At 46.4% G+C, this 17048-nt stretch overlaps 1 protein-coding gene across 1 annotated transcript; it reads left to right on the top strand.

Annotated features, from left to right (window-relative positions):
- The first annotated feature begins 332 nt into the window (after positions 1-332).
- Positions 333-1082, top strand: LOC123403895. The gene has a single exon (XM_045097807.1). The coding sequence runs from the start codon at positions 507-509 to the stop codon at positions 768-770; it is 264 nt and encodes an 87-aa protein (XP_044953742.1). The 5' UTR covers positions 333-506; the 3' UTR covers positions 771-1082.
- The last annotated feature ends 15966 nt before the right edge of the window (positions 1083-17048 follow it).

Below are 17048 nucleotides of genomic sequence, written 5' to 3'. Positions count from 1 at the left end.
GTCTCGAACAATTTGGGGTGCGAATGCGCGTTGGACGCACCGATCCGACCACGGATCAATTCGAACATAAACAACTTTATTATCGTCCCAAACGAACAGAATCCGATCTAAACAAAGGTTGTGATGAGGTCACGAGTTAGGGCCGTGTGGGGCGCGGGTGAAGATGCTCTAAGATTCCTACCTACTCTCGTGCTAGTGAAGCGGAGTGGTGGTACCGTGGCAGTACCACTGGGCGGACCCACGACATTAACCGAAGCAGGCACAGCCAGAGAGGCGATGGCGTAACGGAGCAAAAGGTTCCGACTTGGGAGGTCGTTATATACGCTTTCCCAGCTCCACACCAATGTCCCATATCCTCATCACTCTCTGCCTGCCCACACTGCCTGCGTACCGCGACCTACCACTGCACACCACAGAGCGGAGGAGAGAGCGCTCCCGCAGCATGCCACTCTAGCTCACAAGCAGTCCCGACATAGACGACCCCCACCGCGACCGCGCAAGGGGGAATGGCGGCTGTGGTGGCGGCCGTTGAGGCGGGGGTGGTGGCGGTGGCGAGCGGGCGGAGCAGCAAGCTGGTCCGCAGCCTGTACTGGCGCCTGCGCGCGGGGATCCGGCGGGTCCAGTCGGAGCGGCGCAGGTGGCGCGGCGGCGGCGGCGGCGGCGGCGGCGGCGGCGGCAGACGGGAGCGCTTCAACTTCCACTACGACGCGCTCAGCTACGCCCTCAATTTCGACGACGGCCGCCGCGCCGCCGACCTCGTCCTAGTATGAAGCTAGGTGCTCGGTTGGGTGGTGGCTGGGCTGCGTATGGAAGCTCGGGGCGGTCTGTCTGTGTGCCTCTTTAATTAGTGCTTTAGTGTAGGAGCTGCAATGTTTGGGGGTGAACTTGAACTTGAACTCGAACTGTAAGAGCAATCTCTGTAGTCTAGGGGCTATGAGCTGTGGCCTTTTTGGCCAATGTAACGCCATGATTTGCAGAGGTGCTTCGTCGAATGGCATGAAAAATACGCGCAACTGATCACGGGCATAACCCCGAGAAGATCATGAGCAGCTCAGGCCTCAGGGAATAGTTTTGTTGGCGTACAACTTGAATTCTGTTCCCATTCCCCATCATCATAGTGGGGTCGGTTGGGGAATGTGATGCTTGGAAAGCAGGGAATGATTTCTTGCTAGATCCGGTGAGAGGGTGCAATTCTTATTAGTGTTTTGCAATTTCTTCCACTTGAGCTTCAGGATCAACTGCAACCTCTGTTGTGGACACTGGTTGCTCCGGCCGGGAATGAGATGGTGTTTCTTTAACTACGGACTACTAAAAAGTCCTTTTAGTCGGGACTTTTCCTTAGAAAAAGGCTTTATTGAAGAAACTTTTTTAGTCTTTGGGACTAAAAAAAAGTAGTCCCTTGGAAAGAAACACCATCTGAGGCTGCCCATAGTGGGGTGTCATAGTTAGTAACATAGTCTTGAGACTAACAAACATGATAATGTGGCAAGTAATTAAAAAAAAGAAAGAATTAGATAACATAGGTAGATACCGTAACATGTTAAACGCTATGCTACTATACATTATACATGTCAATAAATAAGATTACCTATGATAATATGCATTATGAAGGTAGTATCATATAATAGTAACATATGCATGATATTGCTATATATTACTCTCCACTATGAGCATATTTTCTTACCCACATAGTATGTATTTATTCTTGTCAGACGTCTTGTGCATCTCACTGTAGCCGTTTAGTAGAGGCCATAAAATAATGCTCTGCTACTCCTACTTGTTTTGTCCCATTAATAAACAAACGATTGGACCAGTACTAATTTGTTTAAGGAGAGTGGACAGTCTCCGCTCGAAGGAAAATGTGGGAACGAGGTTAGGCTGGTTGTAATGGAGACTATCATATATTCATATCATGTATATGATACTAGTGTATGATACCAGTCGTAATGCATAATATTATATGTTAGTATCATAGAGTAGTTTATTTATTATTATGCAAGACACATAATAACACATCATTTAATATGATACATTATATACTCAATTCTCTCTTTCTTCATTTAATTGTATGTCACTTCATCAAAATTACTTAGTTGGCATACATAAAACTAGCTATGATACTTTCATTACGGATAGCCTTAATGAGGTCAGAAGAAAGACACATGGAGCAACGTTGGTTTGAATTCCTTATCCCTTTTTTCTTCTTTTGCGGGGATCTGAACTACGGAATGAATCTAAGGCCAACTCCACTGCGCGACCCCATACGGACATCCGTTTTGCGAGGATTCTATCCGTTTAAGTGGGGGATGGGGTCGTGTCCGGCCCTGTCCTGGGATGCGCTTGTCGCGCGCCCAACACGCGGCCGCATCCGTTTGCCCTCTCCTGCCGCCTCCAAATTAACAATGATTCAGATTCCAGCGGCCCTAGTTCACGCCGGCAACAAAGCCAGCGGCCTACACGTCCTCGCCGGCAACAAAGCCAGCGACCGGCAACACAGCCAGCCTCCAAAATGAATAGTTTTGTTCGCCGGCAACACAGCCACCCTCCAAAATGAATTTGTTTCCTGCCGGCACACAGCCAGCGGCGCAGCGGGCGGGACCCATGCCAGCCTCCAAAAAAGAACGGCCACGTCCGATCAGACGACCTAGTTCAGGCCGTCGGCGTCGAACATCTCCTTGTGCCTAGCCTCGAACCAGCTCCTCGTCTTCTCGCTCATCTTCGTCAAGTCCACGCTCATGATCGCAAGGGCCACCTCCTTCGCTTTGGTTGCGGCATTGGTGGCCTCGATGTCGAGCTGCCTCTTCCTGGCCTCGACATTGACAAACTCGATGTCGAGCTGCCTTTGCCGGGTCGCCTCCTCCAGGTCGATCTCCCTCTTCTTGGCCGCCTCCTCCATCTCTAGCTTCTTCCTTTGAAGCTCCAGGTATTGCTTCATTTGCTCGTCCTTGCTTTACCGCTTCTTCTCATCCTACATGTCCTTTTGAGACATCATGTCATGAAAAGTCTCATGCAAGGCCATGGATGCGGCATCACGTATGTCGTCCACCTTGGAGTTGGTCTTGCCCCTCGGCCTCTTCAACGCCTCGCCATCTCCACCTCCGGCGAACTTGGCCGACTTCTTGCCTCTCTTCCTTTGAAGTTCACGATATTGATCCTTGAACTTAGGGCAATCGTTGATGATCGTCCAACAATGCGTAAGCGTGAATGGCTTGTCGTTGTGCCGGGCCTTGAATGCTTCCAAAGATTGAAATGCCTACACCACATGATCAACAAGATTTGGACATGCCGACTTCACGGGGAACAAGATTTGATACAAGATTTGATATGCCACGGCTCAAACATCTCTCGGGGAACGTTGCATGGGAAACAAAAATTTTCCTACGCGCACGAAGACCTATCACGGTGATGTCCATCTACGAGAGGGGATGAGTGATCTACGTACCCTTGTAGACCGTACAGCAGAAGCGTTAGTGAACGCGGTTGATGTAGTGGAACGTCCTCACGTCCCTCGATCCGCCTCGCGAAAAATCCCGCGATCAGTCCCACGATCTAGTACCGAACGGACGGCACCTCCGCGTTCAGCACACGTACAGCTCGACGATGATCTCGGCCTTCTTGATCCAGCAAGAGAGACGGAGAGGTAGAAGAGTTCTCCGGCAGCGTGACGGCGCTCCGGAGGTTGGTGATGGCCTTGTCTCAGCAGGGCTCCGCCCGAGCTCCGCAGAAACGCGATCTAGAGGAAAAACCGTGGAGGTATGTGGTCGGGTTGCCGTGGAAAAGTCGTCTCAAATCAGCCCTAAAACCTCCGTATATATAGGTGGGAGAGGGGGGACCTTGCCTTGGGGCTCAAGGAGCCCCAAGGGGGTCGGCTGAGCCAAGGGGGGAAGGTCTCCCCCCCCAAACCGAGTTGGACTTGGTTTGGTGGGTGGGAGTCCTTCCTTCCCTTCCCACCTCCTCCTTTTTTTTCTTTCTCTTTGATTTTTCTTCCAATGCGCATAGGGCCCTTTTGGGATGTCCCACCAGCCCACTAAGGGCTGGTGCGCCACCCTCAAGGCCTATGGGCTTCCACGGGGTGGGTTGCCCCCCCCCCCTCGGTGAACTCCCGGAACCCATTCGTCATTCCCGGTAACTCCGAAACTCCGAAAACCTTCCGGTAATCAAATGAGGTCATCCTATATATCAATCTTCGTTTCCGGACCATTCCGGAAACCCTCGTAACGTCCGTGATCTCATCCGGGACTCCGAACAACATTCGGTAACCAACCATATAACTCAAATACGCATAAAACAACGTCGAACCTTAAGTGTGCAGACCCTGCGGGTTCGAGAACTATGTAGACATGACCCGAGAGACTTCTCGGTCAATATCCAATAGCGGGACCTGGATGCCCATATTGGATCCTACATATTCTACGAAGATCTTATCGTTTGAACCTCAGTGTCAAGGATTCATATAATCCCGTATGTCATTCCCTTTGTCCTTCGGTATGTTACTTGCCCGAGATTCGATCGTCAGTATCCGCATACCTATTTCAATCTCGTTTACCGGCAAGTCTCTTTACTCGTTCCGTAATACAAGATCCCGCAACTTACACTAAGTTACATTGCTTGCAAGGCTTGTGTGTGATGTTGTATTACCGAGTGGGCCCCGAGATACCTCTCCGTCACACGGAGTGACAAATCCCAGTCTTGATCCATACTAACTCAACGAACACCTTCGGAGATACCTGTAGAGCACCTTTATAGTCACCCAGTTACGTTGCGACGTTTGATACACACAAAGTATTCCTCCGGTGTTAGTGAGTCATATGATCTCATGGTCATAGGAACAAATACTTGACACGCAGAAAACAGTAGCAACAAAATGACACGATCAGCATGCTACGTCTATTAGTTTGGGTCTAGTCCATCACGTGATTCTCCTAATGACGTGATCCAGTTATCAAGCAACAACACCTTGTTCATAATCAGAAGACACTGACTATCTTTGATCAACTGGCTAGGCAACTAGAGGCTTGCTAGGGACAATGTTTTGTCTATGTATCCACACATGTAAATGAGTCTTCATTCAATACAATTATAGCATGGATAATAAATTATTATCTTGATACAGGAATTATAATAATAACTATATTTATTATTGCCTCTAGGGCATAATTCCAACAGTCTCCCACTTGCACTAGAGTCAATAATCTAGCCCTCACATCATCATGCGAATTACATTGTAATAAATCTAACACCCATACAGTTCTGGTGTTGATCATGCTTTGGCCGTGGAAGAGGTTTAGTCAGCGGGTCTGCTACATTCAGATCCGTGTGCACTTTGCATATATTTACGTCCTCTCCTTCGACGTAGTCGCGGATGAGGTTGAAGCGTCGTTTGATGTGTCTGGACTTCTTGTGAAACCGTGGTTCCTTTGCTAAGGCAATGGCACCCGTGTTGTCACAGAACAAGGTTATTGGATTCAGTGCGCTTGGCACCACTCCATGATCCGTCATGAACTGCTTCATCCAGACAACCTCCTTAGCCGCCTCCGAGGCAGCCATGTACTCCGCTTCACATGTAGAATCTGCTACGACGCTTTTCTTGGAACTGCACCAGCTTACCGCACCCCCATTAAGAATAAATACGTATCCGGTTTGCGACTTAGAGTCGTCCGGATCTGTGTCAAAGCTTGCATCGACGTAACCTTTCACGGCGAGCTCTTCGTCACCTCCATACACGAGAAACATCTCCTTAGTCCTTTTCAGGTACTTCAGGATATTCTTGACCGCTGTCCAGTGATCCACTCGTGGATTACTCTGGAACCTACCTGCCATACTTATGGCCAGGCTAACGTCCGGTCTAGTGCACAACATTGCATACATGATAGAACCTATGGCTGAAGCATAGGGGACGTAGCGCATATGCTCTCTATCTTCATGAGTTGCTGGGCACTGAGTCTTACTCAACCTCGTACCTTGTAAAACTGGCAAGAACCCCTTCTTGGACTGTTCCATTTTGAACCTCTTCAAAACTTTATCAAGGTATGTGCTTTGTGAAAGTCCTATCAGGCGTTTTGATCTATCCCTATAGATCTTAATGCCTAGAATATAAGCAGCTTCTCCTAGGTCCTTCATAGAGAAACTTTTATTCAAGTAATCCTTTATGCTCTCCAAAAACTCTACGTTGTTTCCAATCAGCAATATGTCATCAACATATAATATTAGAAACGCCACAGAGCTCCCACTCACTTTCTTGTAAGTACAAGATTCTCCAACCACTTGTATAAACCCAAATGCTTTGATCACCTCATCAAAGCGTTTGTTCCAACTCCGAGATGCTTGCACCAGTCCATAAATGGATCGCTGGGGCTTGCACACCTTGTTAGCATTCTTAGGATCGACAAACCTTCGGGTTGTATCATATACAATTCTTCCTTAAGGAAACCGTTAAGGAACGCCGTTTTGACATCCATTTGCCAGTTTTCATAATCGAAAAATGCAGCTATTGCTAACATGATTCTGACGGACTTAAGCATCGCTACGGGTGAGAATGTCTCATCGTAGTCAACTCCTTGAACTTGTGAAAAACCCTTTGCCACAAGTCGAGCCTTATAAACGGTCACATTGCCGTCAGCGTCCGTCTTCCTCTTATAGATCCATTTGTTCTGAATAGCCTTGCGGCCCTCAGGCAGTACCTCCAAAGTCCACACTTTGTTCTCATACATGGATCCTATCTCGGACTTCATGGCTTCTAGCCATTTGTTGGAATCTGGGCCCACCATTGCTTCTTCATAATTTGCAGGTTCATTGTTGTCCAACAACATGATTGATAAGACGGGATTATCGTACCACTCTGGAGCAGCACGTGGTCTCGTCGACCTGCGTGGTTCGACAGAAACTTGAACCGGAGTTTTATGATCATCATCATTAACTTCCTCCTCAACCGGCGTCGCAACGGCAGAGGTTTCCCCTTGCCCTGCGCCACCATCCAGAGGGATGAGAGGTTCGACAACCTCGTCAAGTTCTATCTTCCTCCCACTCAATTCTCTCGAGAGAAACTCCTTCTCGAGAAAAGCTCCGTTTTTAGCAACAAACACTTTGCGCTCGGATTTGAGATAGAAGGTGTACCCAACTGTCTCTTTTGGGTAACCCATGAAGACGCACTTTTTCGCTTTGGGTTCCAGCTTTTCAGGCTGAAGCTTTTTGACATAAGCATCACATCCCCAAACTTTAAGAAACGACAACTTTGGCCTTTTGCCATACCACAGTTCGTATGGTGTCGTCTCAACGGATTTTGATGGTGCCCTATTTAAAGTGAATGCAACTGTTTCTAATGCATAACCCCAAAACGATAACGGCAAATCGGTAAGAGACATCATAGATCGCACCATCTCTAATAAAGTACGATTACGATGTTCGGACACACCATTACGCTGTGGTGTTCCAAGCGGTGTCGACTGTGAAACAATTTCACATTGTCTTAAGTGAGCACCAAACTCGAAACTCAGATATTCACCCCCACGATCAGACCGTAGGAACTTGATCTTCTTGTTACGATGATTTTCAACTTCACTCTGAAATTGCTTGAACTTTTCAAATGTTTCAGACTTGTGCTTCATTAAGTAGACATAACCATATCTACTCAAATCGTCAGTGAAGGTGAGAAAATAACGATATCCGCCGCGTGCCTCTACGCTCATCGGAGCACACACATCGGTATGTATGATTTCCAACAAGTCACTTGCACGCTCCATTGTTCCGGAGAACGGAGTTTTAGTCATCTTGCCCATGAGGCATGGTTCGCACGTGTCAAGTGAATCAAAGTCAAGTGACTCCAAAAGTCCATCGGCATGGAGTTTCTTCATGCGCTTTACACCAATATGACCTAAGTGGCAGTGCCACAAAAATATGGCGCTATCATTGTTAACTCTAACTTTTTTGGTCTCAATGTTATGTATGTGTGTATCGCTATCAAGATTTAATATGAACAATCCTCTCACATTGGGTGCATGACCATAAAAGATGTTACTCATAGAAATAGAACAACCATTATTCTCTGACTTAAAAGGGTAACCGTCTCGCAATAAACAAGATCCAGATATAATGTTCATGCTCAACGGAGGCACTAAATAACAATGATTCAAGTTCATGACTAATCCAGATGGTAACTGAAGTGAAACTGTGCCGACGGCGATTGCATCAACCTTGGAACCATTTCCTACGCGCATCGTCACTTCATCTTTCGCCAGCCTTCGTCTATTCCGCAGTTACTGTTTCGAGTTGCAAATATGAGCAACAGAACCGGTATCGAATACCCAGGCACTACTACGAGAGCCGGTTAAGTACACATCAATAACATGTATATCAAATATACCTGATTTTTCTTTGGCCGCCTTCTTATCTGCCAGATACTTTGGGCAATTGCGCTTCCAGTGACCCATACCCTTGCAATAGTAACACTCTGTTTCGGGCTTAGGTCCAGCTTTGGGTTTCTTCGTCGGATTGTCAACAGCCTTGCCGCTCTTCTTTGAATTACCCTTCTTGCCTTTGACGTTTCTCTTGAAACTAGTGGTCTTATTCACCATCAACACTTGGTGCTCTTTACGGAGTTCAGACTCTGCGACTTTCAGCATCGCAAACAACTCGCCGGGTGACTTGTTCATCCCTTGCATGTTGTAGTTCAACACAAAGCCTTTATAGCTTGGCGGCAGTGATTGAAGGATTCTGTCAGTGATAGCCTCTTGCGGGAGTTCAATCCCCAGCTGAGCTAGACGGTTTGAGTACCCAGACATTTTGAGAACATGTTCATCGACAGACGAGTCTCCTCCATCTTGCAAGCATAGAATTTATCGGAGGTCTCATACCTCTCGATCCGGGCGTTCTTCTGAAAGACAAACTTCAACTCCTGGAACATCTCAAATGCTCCATGACGCTCAAAGCGACGTTGAAGTCCCGGTTCTAAGCCATACAAGACTGCACATTGAACTACTGAGTAGTCCTCCTTACGTGCTAACCAAGCGTTCTTAACATCCTGATCAGCCGTAGCGGGTGGTTCATCTCCTAGCGCAGCATTAAGGACATAATCCTTCTTCCCAGCTTGTAAGATTAGCTTAAGATTACGAGCCCAGTCTACAAAGTTGCTTCCATCATCTTTCAACTTAGCTTTCTCTAGGAACGTATTAAAATTCAGGGTGACTGTTGCGTGAGCCATGATCTACAACACAAATATATTCAAAGTGGACTTTAGACTATGTTCAAGATAATTAGAGTTTAACTTAATCAAATTATTTGCTAAACTCCCACTCAAAAAGTACATCTCTCTAGTCATTTGAGTGGTTCATGATCCACTTACACTAGCTCAAGTCCGATCATCATGTGAGTTGAGCATAGTTTCAGTGGTAAGCATCCCTATGCTAATCATATCATCTATATGATTCATGATCGACCTTTTGGTCTCATGTGTTCCGGGGCCATGTCTGCACATGCTAGGCTCGTCAAGCTTAACCCGAGTGTTCCGCGTGCGCAACTGTTTTGCACCCGTTGTATGTGAAGAATGAGTCTATCACACCCGATCATCACGTGGTGTCTCGAAACGACGAACTGTAGCAACGGTGCACAGTCGGGGAGAACACAATTTCGTCTTGAAATTTTAGTGAGAGATCACCTCATAATGCTACCGTCGTTCTAAGCAAAATAAGGTGCATAAAAGGATTAACATCACATGCAATTCATAAGTGACATGATATGGCCATCATCACGTGCTCCTTGATCTCCATCACCAAAGCACCAACACGATCTTCTTGTCACCGGCGCCACACCATGATCTCCATCAACGTGTCGCCATCGGGGTTGTCGTGCTACTCATGCTATTACTACTAAAGCTACATCCTAGCAAAATAGTAAACGCATCTGCAAGCACAAACGTTAGTATAAAGACAACCCTATGGCTCCTGCCGGTTGCCGTACCATCGACGTGCAAGTCGATATTATCTATTACAACATGATCATCTCATACATCCAATATATCACATCACATCGTTGGCCATATCACATCACAAGCATACCCTGCAAAAACAAGTTAGACGTCCTCTAATTTTGTTGTTGCATGTTTTACGTGGTGACCATGGGTATCTAGTAGGATCGCATCTTACCTACGCAAACACCATAACGGAGATATATGAGTTGCTATTTAACCTCATCCAAGGACCTCCTCGGTCAAATCCGATTCAACTAAAGTTGGAGAAACCGACACTTGCCAGTCATCTTTGAGCAACGGGGTTACTCGTAGCGATGAAACCAGTCTCTCGTAAGCGTACGAGTAATGTCGGCCCAAGCCGCTTCAATTCAACAATACCGCGGAATCAAGAAAAGACTAAGAAGGGCAGCAAAACGCACATCACCGCCCACAAAAACTTTTGTGTTCTACTCGAGAAGACATCTATGCATGAACCTAGCTCATGATGCCACTGTTGGGGAACGTTTGGAAAACAAAAATTTTCCTACGCGCACGAAGACCTATCATGGTGATGTCCATCTACGAGAGGGGATGAGTGATCTACGTACCCTTGTAGACCGTACAGCAGAAGCGTTAGTGAACGCGGTTGATGTAGTGGAACGTCCTCACGTCCCTCGATCCGCCCCGCGAACAATCCCGCGATTAGTCCCACGATCTAGTACTGAACGGACGGCACCTCCGCGTTCAGCACACGTACAACTCGACGATGATCTCGGCCTTCTTGATCCAGCAAGAGAGACGGAGAGGTAGAAGAGTTCTCCGGCAGCGTGACGACGCTCCGGAGGTTGGTGATGACCTTGTCTCAGCAGGGCTCCACCCGAGCTCCGCAGAAACGCGATCTAGAGGAAAAACCGTGGAGGTATGTGGTCGGGCTGCCGTGGAAAAGTCGTCTCAAATCAGCCCTAAAACCTCCGTATATATAGGTGGGAGAGGGGGGGCCTTGCCTTGGGGCTCAAGGAGCCCCAAGGGGGTCGGCCGAGCCAAGGGGGGAAGGTCTCCCACCCCCAAACCGAGTTGGACTTGGTTTGGTGGGTGGGAGTCCTTCCTTCCCTTCCCACCTCCTCCTTTTTTTTCTTTCTCTTTGATTTTTCTTCCAATGCGCATAGGGCCCTTTTGGGCTGTCCCACTAGCCCACTAAGGGCTGGTGCGCCACCCTCAAGGCCTATGGGCTTCCCCGGGGTGGGTTGCCCCCCCGGTGAACTCCCGGAACCCATTCGTCATTTCCGGTACATTCCCGGTAACTCCGAAAACCTTCCGGTAAGCAAATGAGGTCATCCTATATATCAATCTTCGTTTCCGGACCATTCCAGAAACCCTCGTGACGTCCGTGATCTCATCCGGGACTTCGAACAACATTCGATAACCAACCATATAGCTCAAATATGCATAAAACAACGTCGAACCTTAAGTGTGCAGACCCCGCGGGTTCGAGAACTATGTAGACATGACCCGAGAGACTTCTCGGTCAATATCCAATAGCGGGACCTGGATGACCATATTGGATCCTACATATTCGACGAAGATTTTATCGTTTGAACCTCAGTGTTAAGGATTCATATAATCCCGTATGTCATTCCCTTTGTCCTTCGGTATGTTACTTGCCCGAGATTAGATCGTCAGTATCCGCATACCTATTTCAATCTCGTTTACCGGCAAATCTCTTTACTCGTTCCGTAATACAAGATCCCGCAACTTATACTAAGTTACATTGCTTGCAAGGTTTGTGTGTGATGTTGTATTACCGAGTGGGCCCCGAGATACCTCTCCGTCACACGGAGTGACAAATCCCAGTCTTGATCCATACTAACTCAACGAACACCTTCGGAGATACCTGTAGAGCACCTTTATAGTCACCTAGTTACGTTGGGACGTTTGATACACACAAAGTATTCCTCCGGTGTTAGTGAGTCATATGATCTCATGGTCATAGGAACAAATACTTGACACGCAGAAAACAGTAGCAACAAAATGACACGATCAGCATGCTACGTCTATTAGTTTGGGTCTAGTCCATCACGTGATTCTCCTAATGACGTGATCCAGTTATCAAGCAACAACACCTTGTTCATAATCAGAAGACACTGACTATCTTTGATCAACTGGCTAGCCAACTAGAGGCTTGCTAGGGACAGTGTTTTGTCTATGTATCCACACATGTAAATGAGTCTTCATTCAATACAATTATAGCATGGATAATAAACGATTATCTTGATACAGGAATTATAATAATAACTATATTTATTATTGCCTCTAGGGCATTATTCCAACAGTCCCCAATGCCGAGGCCACTCACGGGCCGTGCTTTAGTGCTCTCCAATGCGGCGCAATACTTGTTGCACTCTTGTTGGATGAACAACCACCTCTTTTGAATCGAGGTGATGCCACGGTTGCTTGTGATTTGATAGGGCTCAAACATCTTCCTGTCATGGAAAGTTTTTTGGACTCTCGTCCAAAAAATTAGGCCCTTTTGTTGCGCTTCCGTCCTTGGATCTTGGCTAATCTCCATCCAAGAGTTGCAAATCAGCATGCCCTCATCTTGGGTGTATGAACCCGTGCGAATGCTCTTCTTCTTTTGTGCTTCCGCTCTTTGGGTGAGCTCGTTGATGAACAATGGCTCACCACTAATATCAATGTCATTGACTTCATCTTCATCGCCATCACCTTCGCAATAGATGTCGTCGTCTCCATGCCACGAGTCACCATGGTCGTAGTCAGCACGGTCGTCGGCCTCTTCATCGGCAACGAACTGGGCGCGGCCATCCTGACTTTGGGTCTCGTCGGGATCGTAGGCAGGGACATGCCCACCGTTGTAGATCACGTCATGCATGAACTGGTTGTAGTTGTTGTTGACCGGTGCCATTGGTGTTGGCATTTCGTCGAACAGGACGTGGGGGGCAGCATGGTGCCCGCAAACGTCGGGCGTGCTTGCTTTCTTTGCATCTCGACGGACGCGTGGCCGCCGCTGTTGGACCCAGGTGCGACGTTGAGGTCGATGCAGGCTGAGGGGCGTGGGGTGGAAGGCGTGATCACGCTCTCGTCCAGCGACCCCGAGAAACGGGTGTGGGCGTCGTGCCTTGGCGGCGGCGGGGAGGGGGGGGGGGGGTAGCCGGGCGACACAGCCGTGGTCCGCGACGTCGGCAACTGGCAGCGCGGAGACCGGGCGCCCGACGAGCCTGTGCTCGCCGGGCCAACGACCGCTGCAGAGAAACCGGCCGGACGACAAATGGCAAGCATGAGGAGGGCGTGCGCTTTGTTGACGATGCCCTCCTTCTCCTCGACCTCGATCTTGCGCCGCGCGGCCTCCATCGCATCGCGCTCGGCGGCGAACTTGCGCGCCGCGGCGTTGTCTTTCACGGTCGCCCTCCGGTTCCTCCTCTTCGCCGATTCCGCGTCCAACTTGACGATCTCCTCCGACATGCACTCCGCCCGCGGCTTCCTTGGCGCCTTGGCCTTCTTCTTCTTGGCCATTCCGGGCTGGTCGACGGTCGGACCACCGGAATTCGTGTGGGCGTCGGCCATGTACGGGGAGGGGGGGGGGGAGGGAGACGGCGGGAAGTGGGAGGGTTTGGGGGGAAATGGCGCCAAAAGGGGCGAGGGGGTTACTTTGTGTCACCGACTGGTGGGCCAGGGGCGGACGAGCGCGCGTTCCGCCCGTTTCACCGCAAAATCAGCGCAAAGTTAGGCCGGAATGTGTCGAAAACGGACACAAAACGGACAAATGTCTGTTTGCTCCCGCGCGTTGGGCCGTCTGTTTTATCCATTTTGCTACATGAAAAGGATGAGGTCGCGCGGTGGAGTTGGCCTAAGCTTTCTCACACGAGAGGTTTTTTCATTTTGAAGATGGGATGGGAGTAGTTCACACTTGACATGGTGACGACGGACGAAGTGAAGAGTCATGGTTCTTCACCATCATGGGAGAAAGAAGGGAGCTGGGTAGCAACTTGCAAGGACAAGACATGGGATTGGTGGTTGTTACTCAAGAGAAGAAAGTGAGAACCTGCCCTGCCTCTTTTCCATCGGCCCATCCAATCCATCTATTTCCTCCGTGAGCTCCGGGCCTTTCTGGTGTCACAAATCGCCAAGAAGTGCTCTAGATCGCAGGTGGATCAGACGTGGGCACCAGTGAGAAACGCTGGCTACAGTCCCGGCTGCATTGTCTCGTCCTGTCACATCCCTCTTGGCGCGGCTACTCAAGTCAGCCGCTCCCGATGACGTGAGGAGCAGGAGCGCCAGGTCCGTGCTTGATAAGATCACAATCACAAATTCACTATACGGAGTAACCGCAATCCGTTTTAAGAAAAGATTGTCATGCGCTGCTGTATTGGGCACCAGTCCACTCGGTATGAAATTATCATGAAAGCAAACGTTGTTTGTTCAGCCATTCCCAGAAAGCATCATGTGCCCAGCGGTGACCCTTTCGATCATTGCTTCACTTGGGTAGATAAGACGAATCATGTGCTCGCGTATATACGTCTCCATTTGCGATCGACCAAAGGAGGAACATGTCCCAAAACGGAACAATTTCTTGGGCGGTGATATGTATCACTTGACGTGAACATGTCAGAGAAGAGAACAATTTCTTTTCTCTTCACGATTACTCCAGCTCTCTTATTTCTTCTTGATCAATAGACCGAGCTGACCGAGCTGGTTTCTCCTGTTTGTTGTGGTACTCTCATTTGTGCTGTAATAACTATGTAACAACTAACGTAGGGAGAAAACGAAGGTGTGCTCAAGAAATAATTTGGATAGGAGGGAGTAACAATTATTGGACAGAAAAAATTAGTCCATCGTCAACATTTTTTTCCTGTAGAAATCATTTATTTAGCGGTTGATCTCATTATATTTTTCAACAAAATTAATTTCTGGCACAAACCTTCCTGATGTTTCCGGCCGTTTTATTTTCTTGTTTTAGGAAACTACAAAAATGTTCCTCAATCGGGTTTTATCATGTTATTTTCCTTTTTTTATTTTTCCCTGTTCTTTTTTTGTTTATCTTTCTTTACGTTTTTCCTTATTATGTTTCTTTTTTCCTTTTTGTTCCTTTTTAATTTTCTCTCATTTTCATATTCTTTTTCCATTTCCCCCACTTTTTCTTTATGTTTATATTTATTTTCCTTTTGCGTTTTCTATCTTTTCCATTCCTTTTTTTAAAAGTAAAGCAAAGTGCTCCTCGCCTAGAATTTCAAAAAGATGTTCTCTTCTACAAAATTTGTTCACATTTTTCAAAAAATGTTCAGGAATTTAAAAAATAATCTCATATCCAAAGTTTTGTTTAAGAATTTCAAAAAATGTCCGTTTTTAAGAAAATGCTATCATTTTAAAAAAAGTCACAATTTAAAATTTTTATTCAAGAATTCAAAAAAGGCCCTGTTCTTTTAAAATTTGTTCACAATTTTATTTCATAGTTTAAAAAAAAATTCACAATTCAGAAAATGTTCACTTTTTCAAAATTTGGTCAAAATAAAATATGCTGGCAGTTCCAATCTTCTGTTCGGAATTTGATGACAAGTTCCATTTTCAATTTATGTTAATAAATTTTAAAAATGTCCGTAGTTATAATTTTGTTCGGGATTTCATGAAATGTTCCGTTTTCAAATATTTGCTCGAAAATTCTAGAACTGTTTGTGGTTTCAAAAAAATTCAAAAATATTTGTTGAAAATGTGTTTAGAAATTCAAAAAATGGTTGCACATTTTCGAAATAAACTCTTTCAAAATAAGTACACTTTTTTCCAAATCACCTTCACAAACTTTGTTCTTGTTTTTCAATATGTTCACAAAGTTTACAAAATCTGCTTTAAGTTTCAAATTTTGTTCACAATTCCTAAAAACTGTTTTTGCATTTTTCTAAATGTGTTCAATTTTCAAAAATCTGTATGCCACACTACACATACGGAAAATAACATTCAACGGGAGATATACCGCAATAGTAATTTCTTAAATACTGTAACGATGCGTTATTGTTCACATGTAGCGACTTGCTCTGTTGGCTAGCAACACTTGTGGTAGAAATTGACATCACGGGTCCGATTCCTCCCTGCTTGACTTCTATTTTTGCGATGTTTACTGACGTAGACACACCTCGCGCTGCCTATCAATGGGTCAGCCCGGCCGCACACCTTTTGTGGGTCGCGCTGGTTATTCGCTCGAAAATGCGGCACATAGAAAGTCCCATGATCCATATTGGGCTTTCAAAGTAAAAGCGCAGGCTCAACTAAATATGGCCTACAAAATAGAGGGGCCGAATATGATCCACACTGGGATTTGAAAGTAAGTCTCAAATAAAAGAGGAGATTATGCCTCAGAGGAAATTGGGTGCAAAAAAAGAAAAAATGAGAAACTATCTAAAGAGCGCTTCTTCGGGAGCCTGTGAAGGATCACTCTCAGGAGTTGCCACTTGGTGCGTTTTGAGTCGTTATTTTGTGTCACGCTCTGAGTGTACCCTTTAGTTTTTTTAATTTTTTTTTGCACATGTCTTCTGTTTTTTAGTTGTTTTTTTCTTGTTTTTTTCCGTGTTTCGATTTTCCACAAGCCTTCTTTAGATTTTGGTAAAAATAATCAACAATATTTTTGCTCAAAAAACACGTTCTTTTTTTCTTCCTCGTGCGGCACAATGCTTCTTGGAAATGGAAAAAAGAAATATCTTTTTTCCTTCCTCAACCACACGATTTTGCTTCTGTGAGAGGTACACATGTTTATTTCGAAAACAATTTTTTTGAATTCCTCGGGGGATATGGTTATGCTTTCGCAAGAGGCACGGTTATGCTTCAGAAACGACAAAAACTCATTTTTTTTTCTGTGAAAGGCACGGTTTTTTCATGAAAGAAATAGTTCGTAAAAATTTATCGACATGTGGTCTAGTTTTAAACGTCTCGATGCAAGAAGTCCAACGTTGAAAATGGTTTATGATTTGAACGCATTTTTTAAGAGATAAAACATTTCGAAATAATGGATTCACGAAAAAGGAAAAACTTCCAGGTTGCGTGAAGTGGCATAATGCAGTGCGCCACTTCTCGCATTCTGGGGAGGTGGAAGTGACCTTTAAATGAG

The sequence above is a fragment of the Hordeum vulgare genome, chromosome 6H (assembly GCF_904849725.1).
Source record: "Hordeum vulgare subsp. vulgare chromosome 6H, MorexV3_pseudomolecules_assembly, whole genome shotgun sequence".
Lineage (NCBI taxonomy): Eukaryota > Viridiplantae > Streptophyta > Magnoliopsida > Poales > Poaceae > Hordeum > Hordeum vulgare.
Note: the sequence above shows the minus strand (reverse complement) of the source record. Positions and strands in the feature narration are given on the sequence as shown.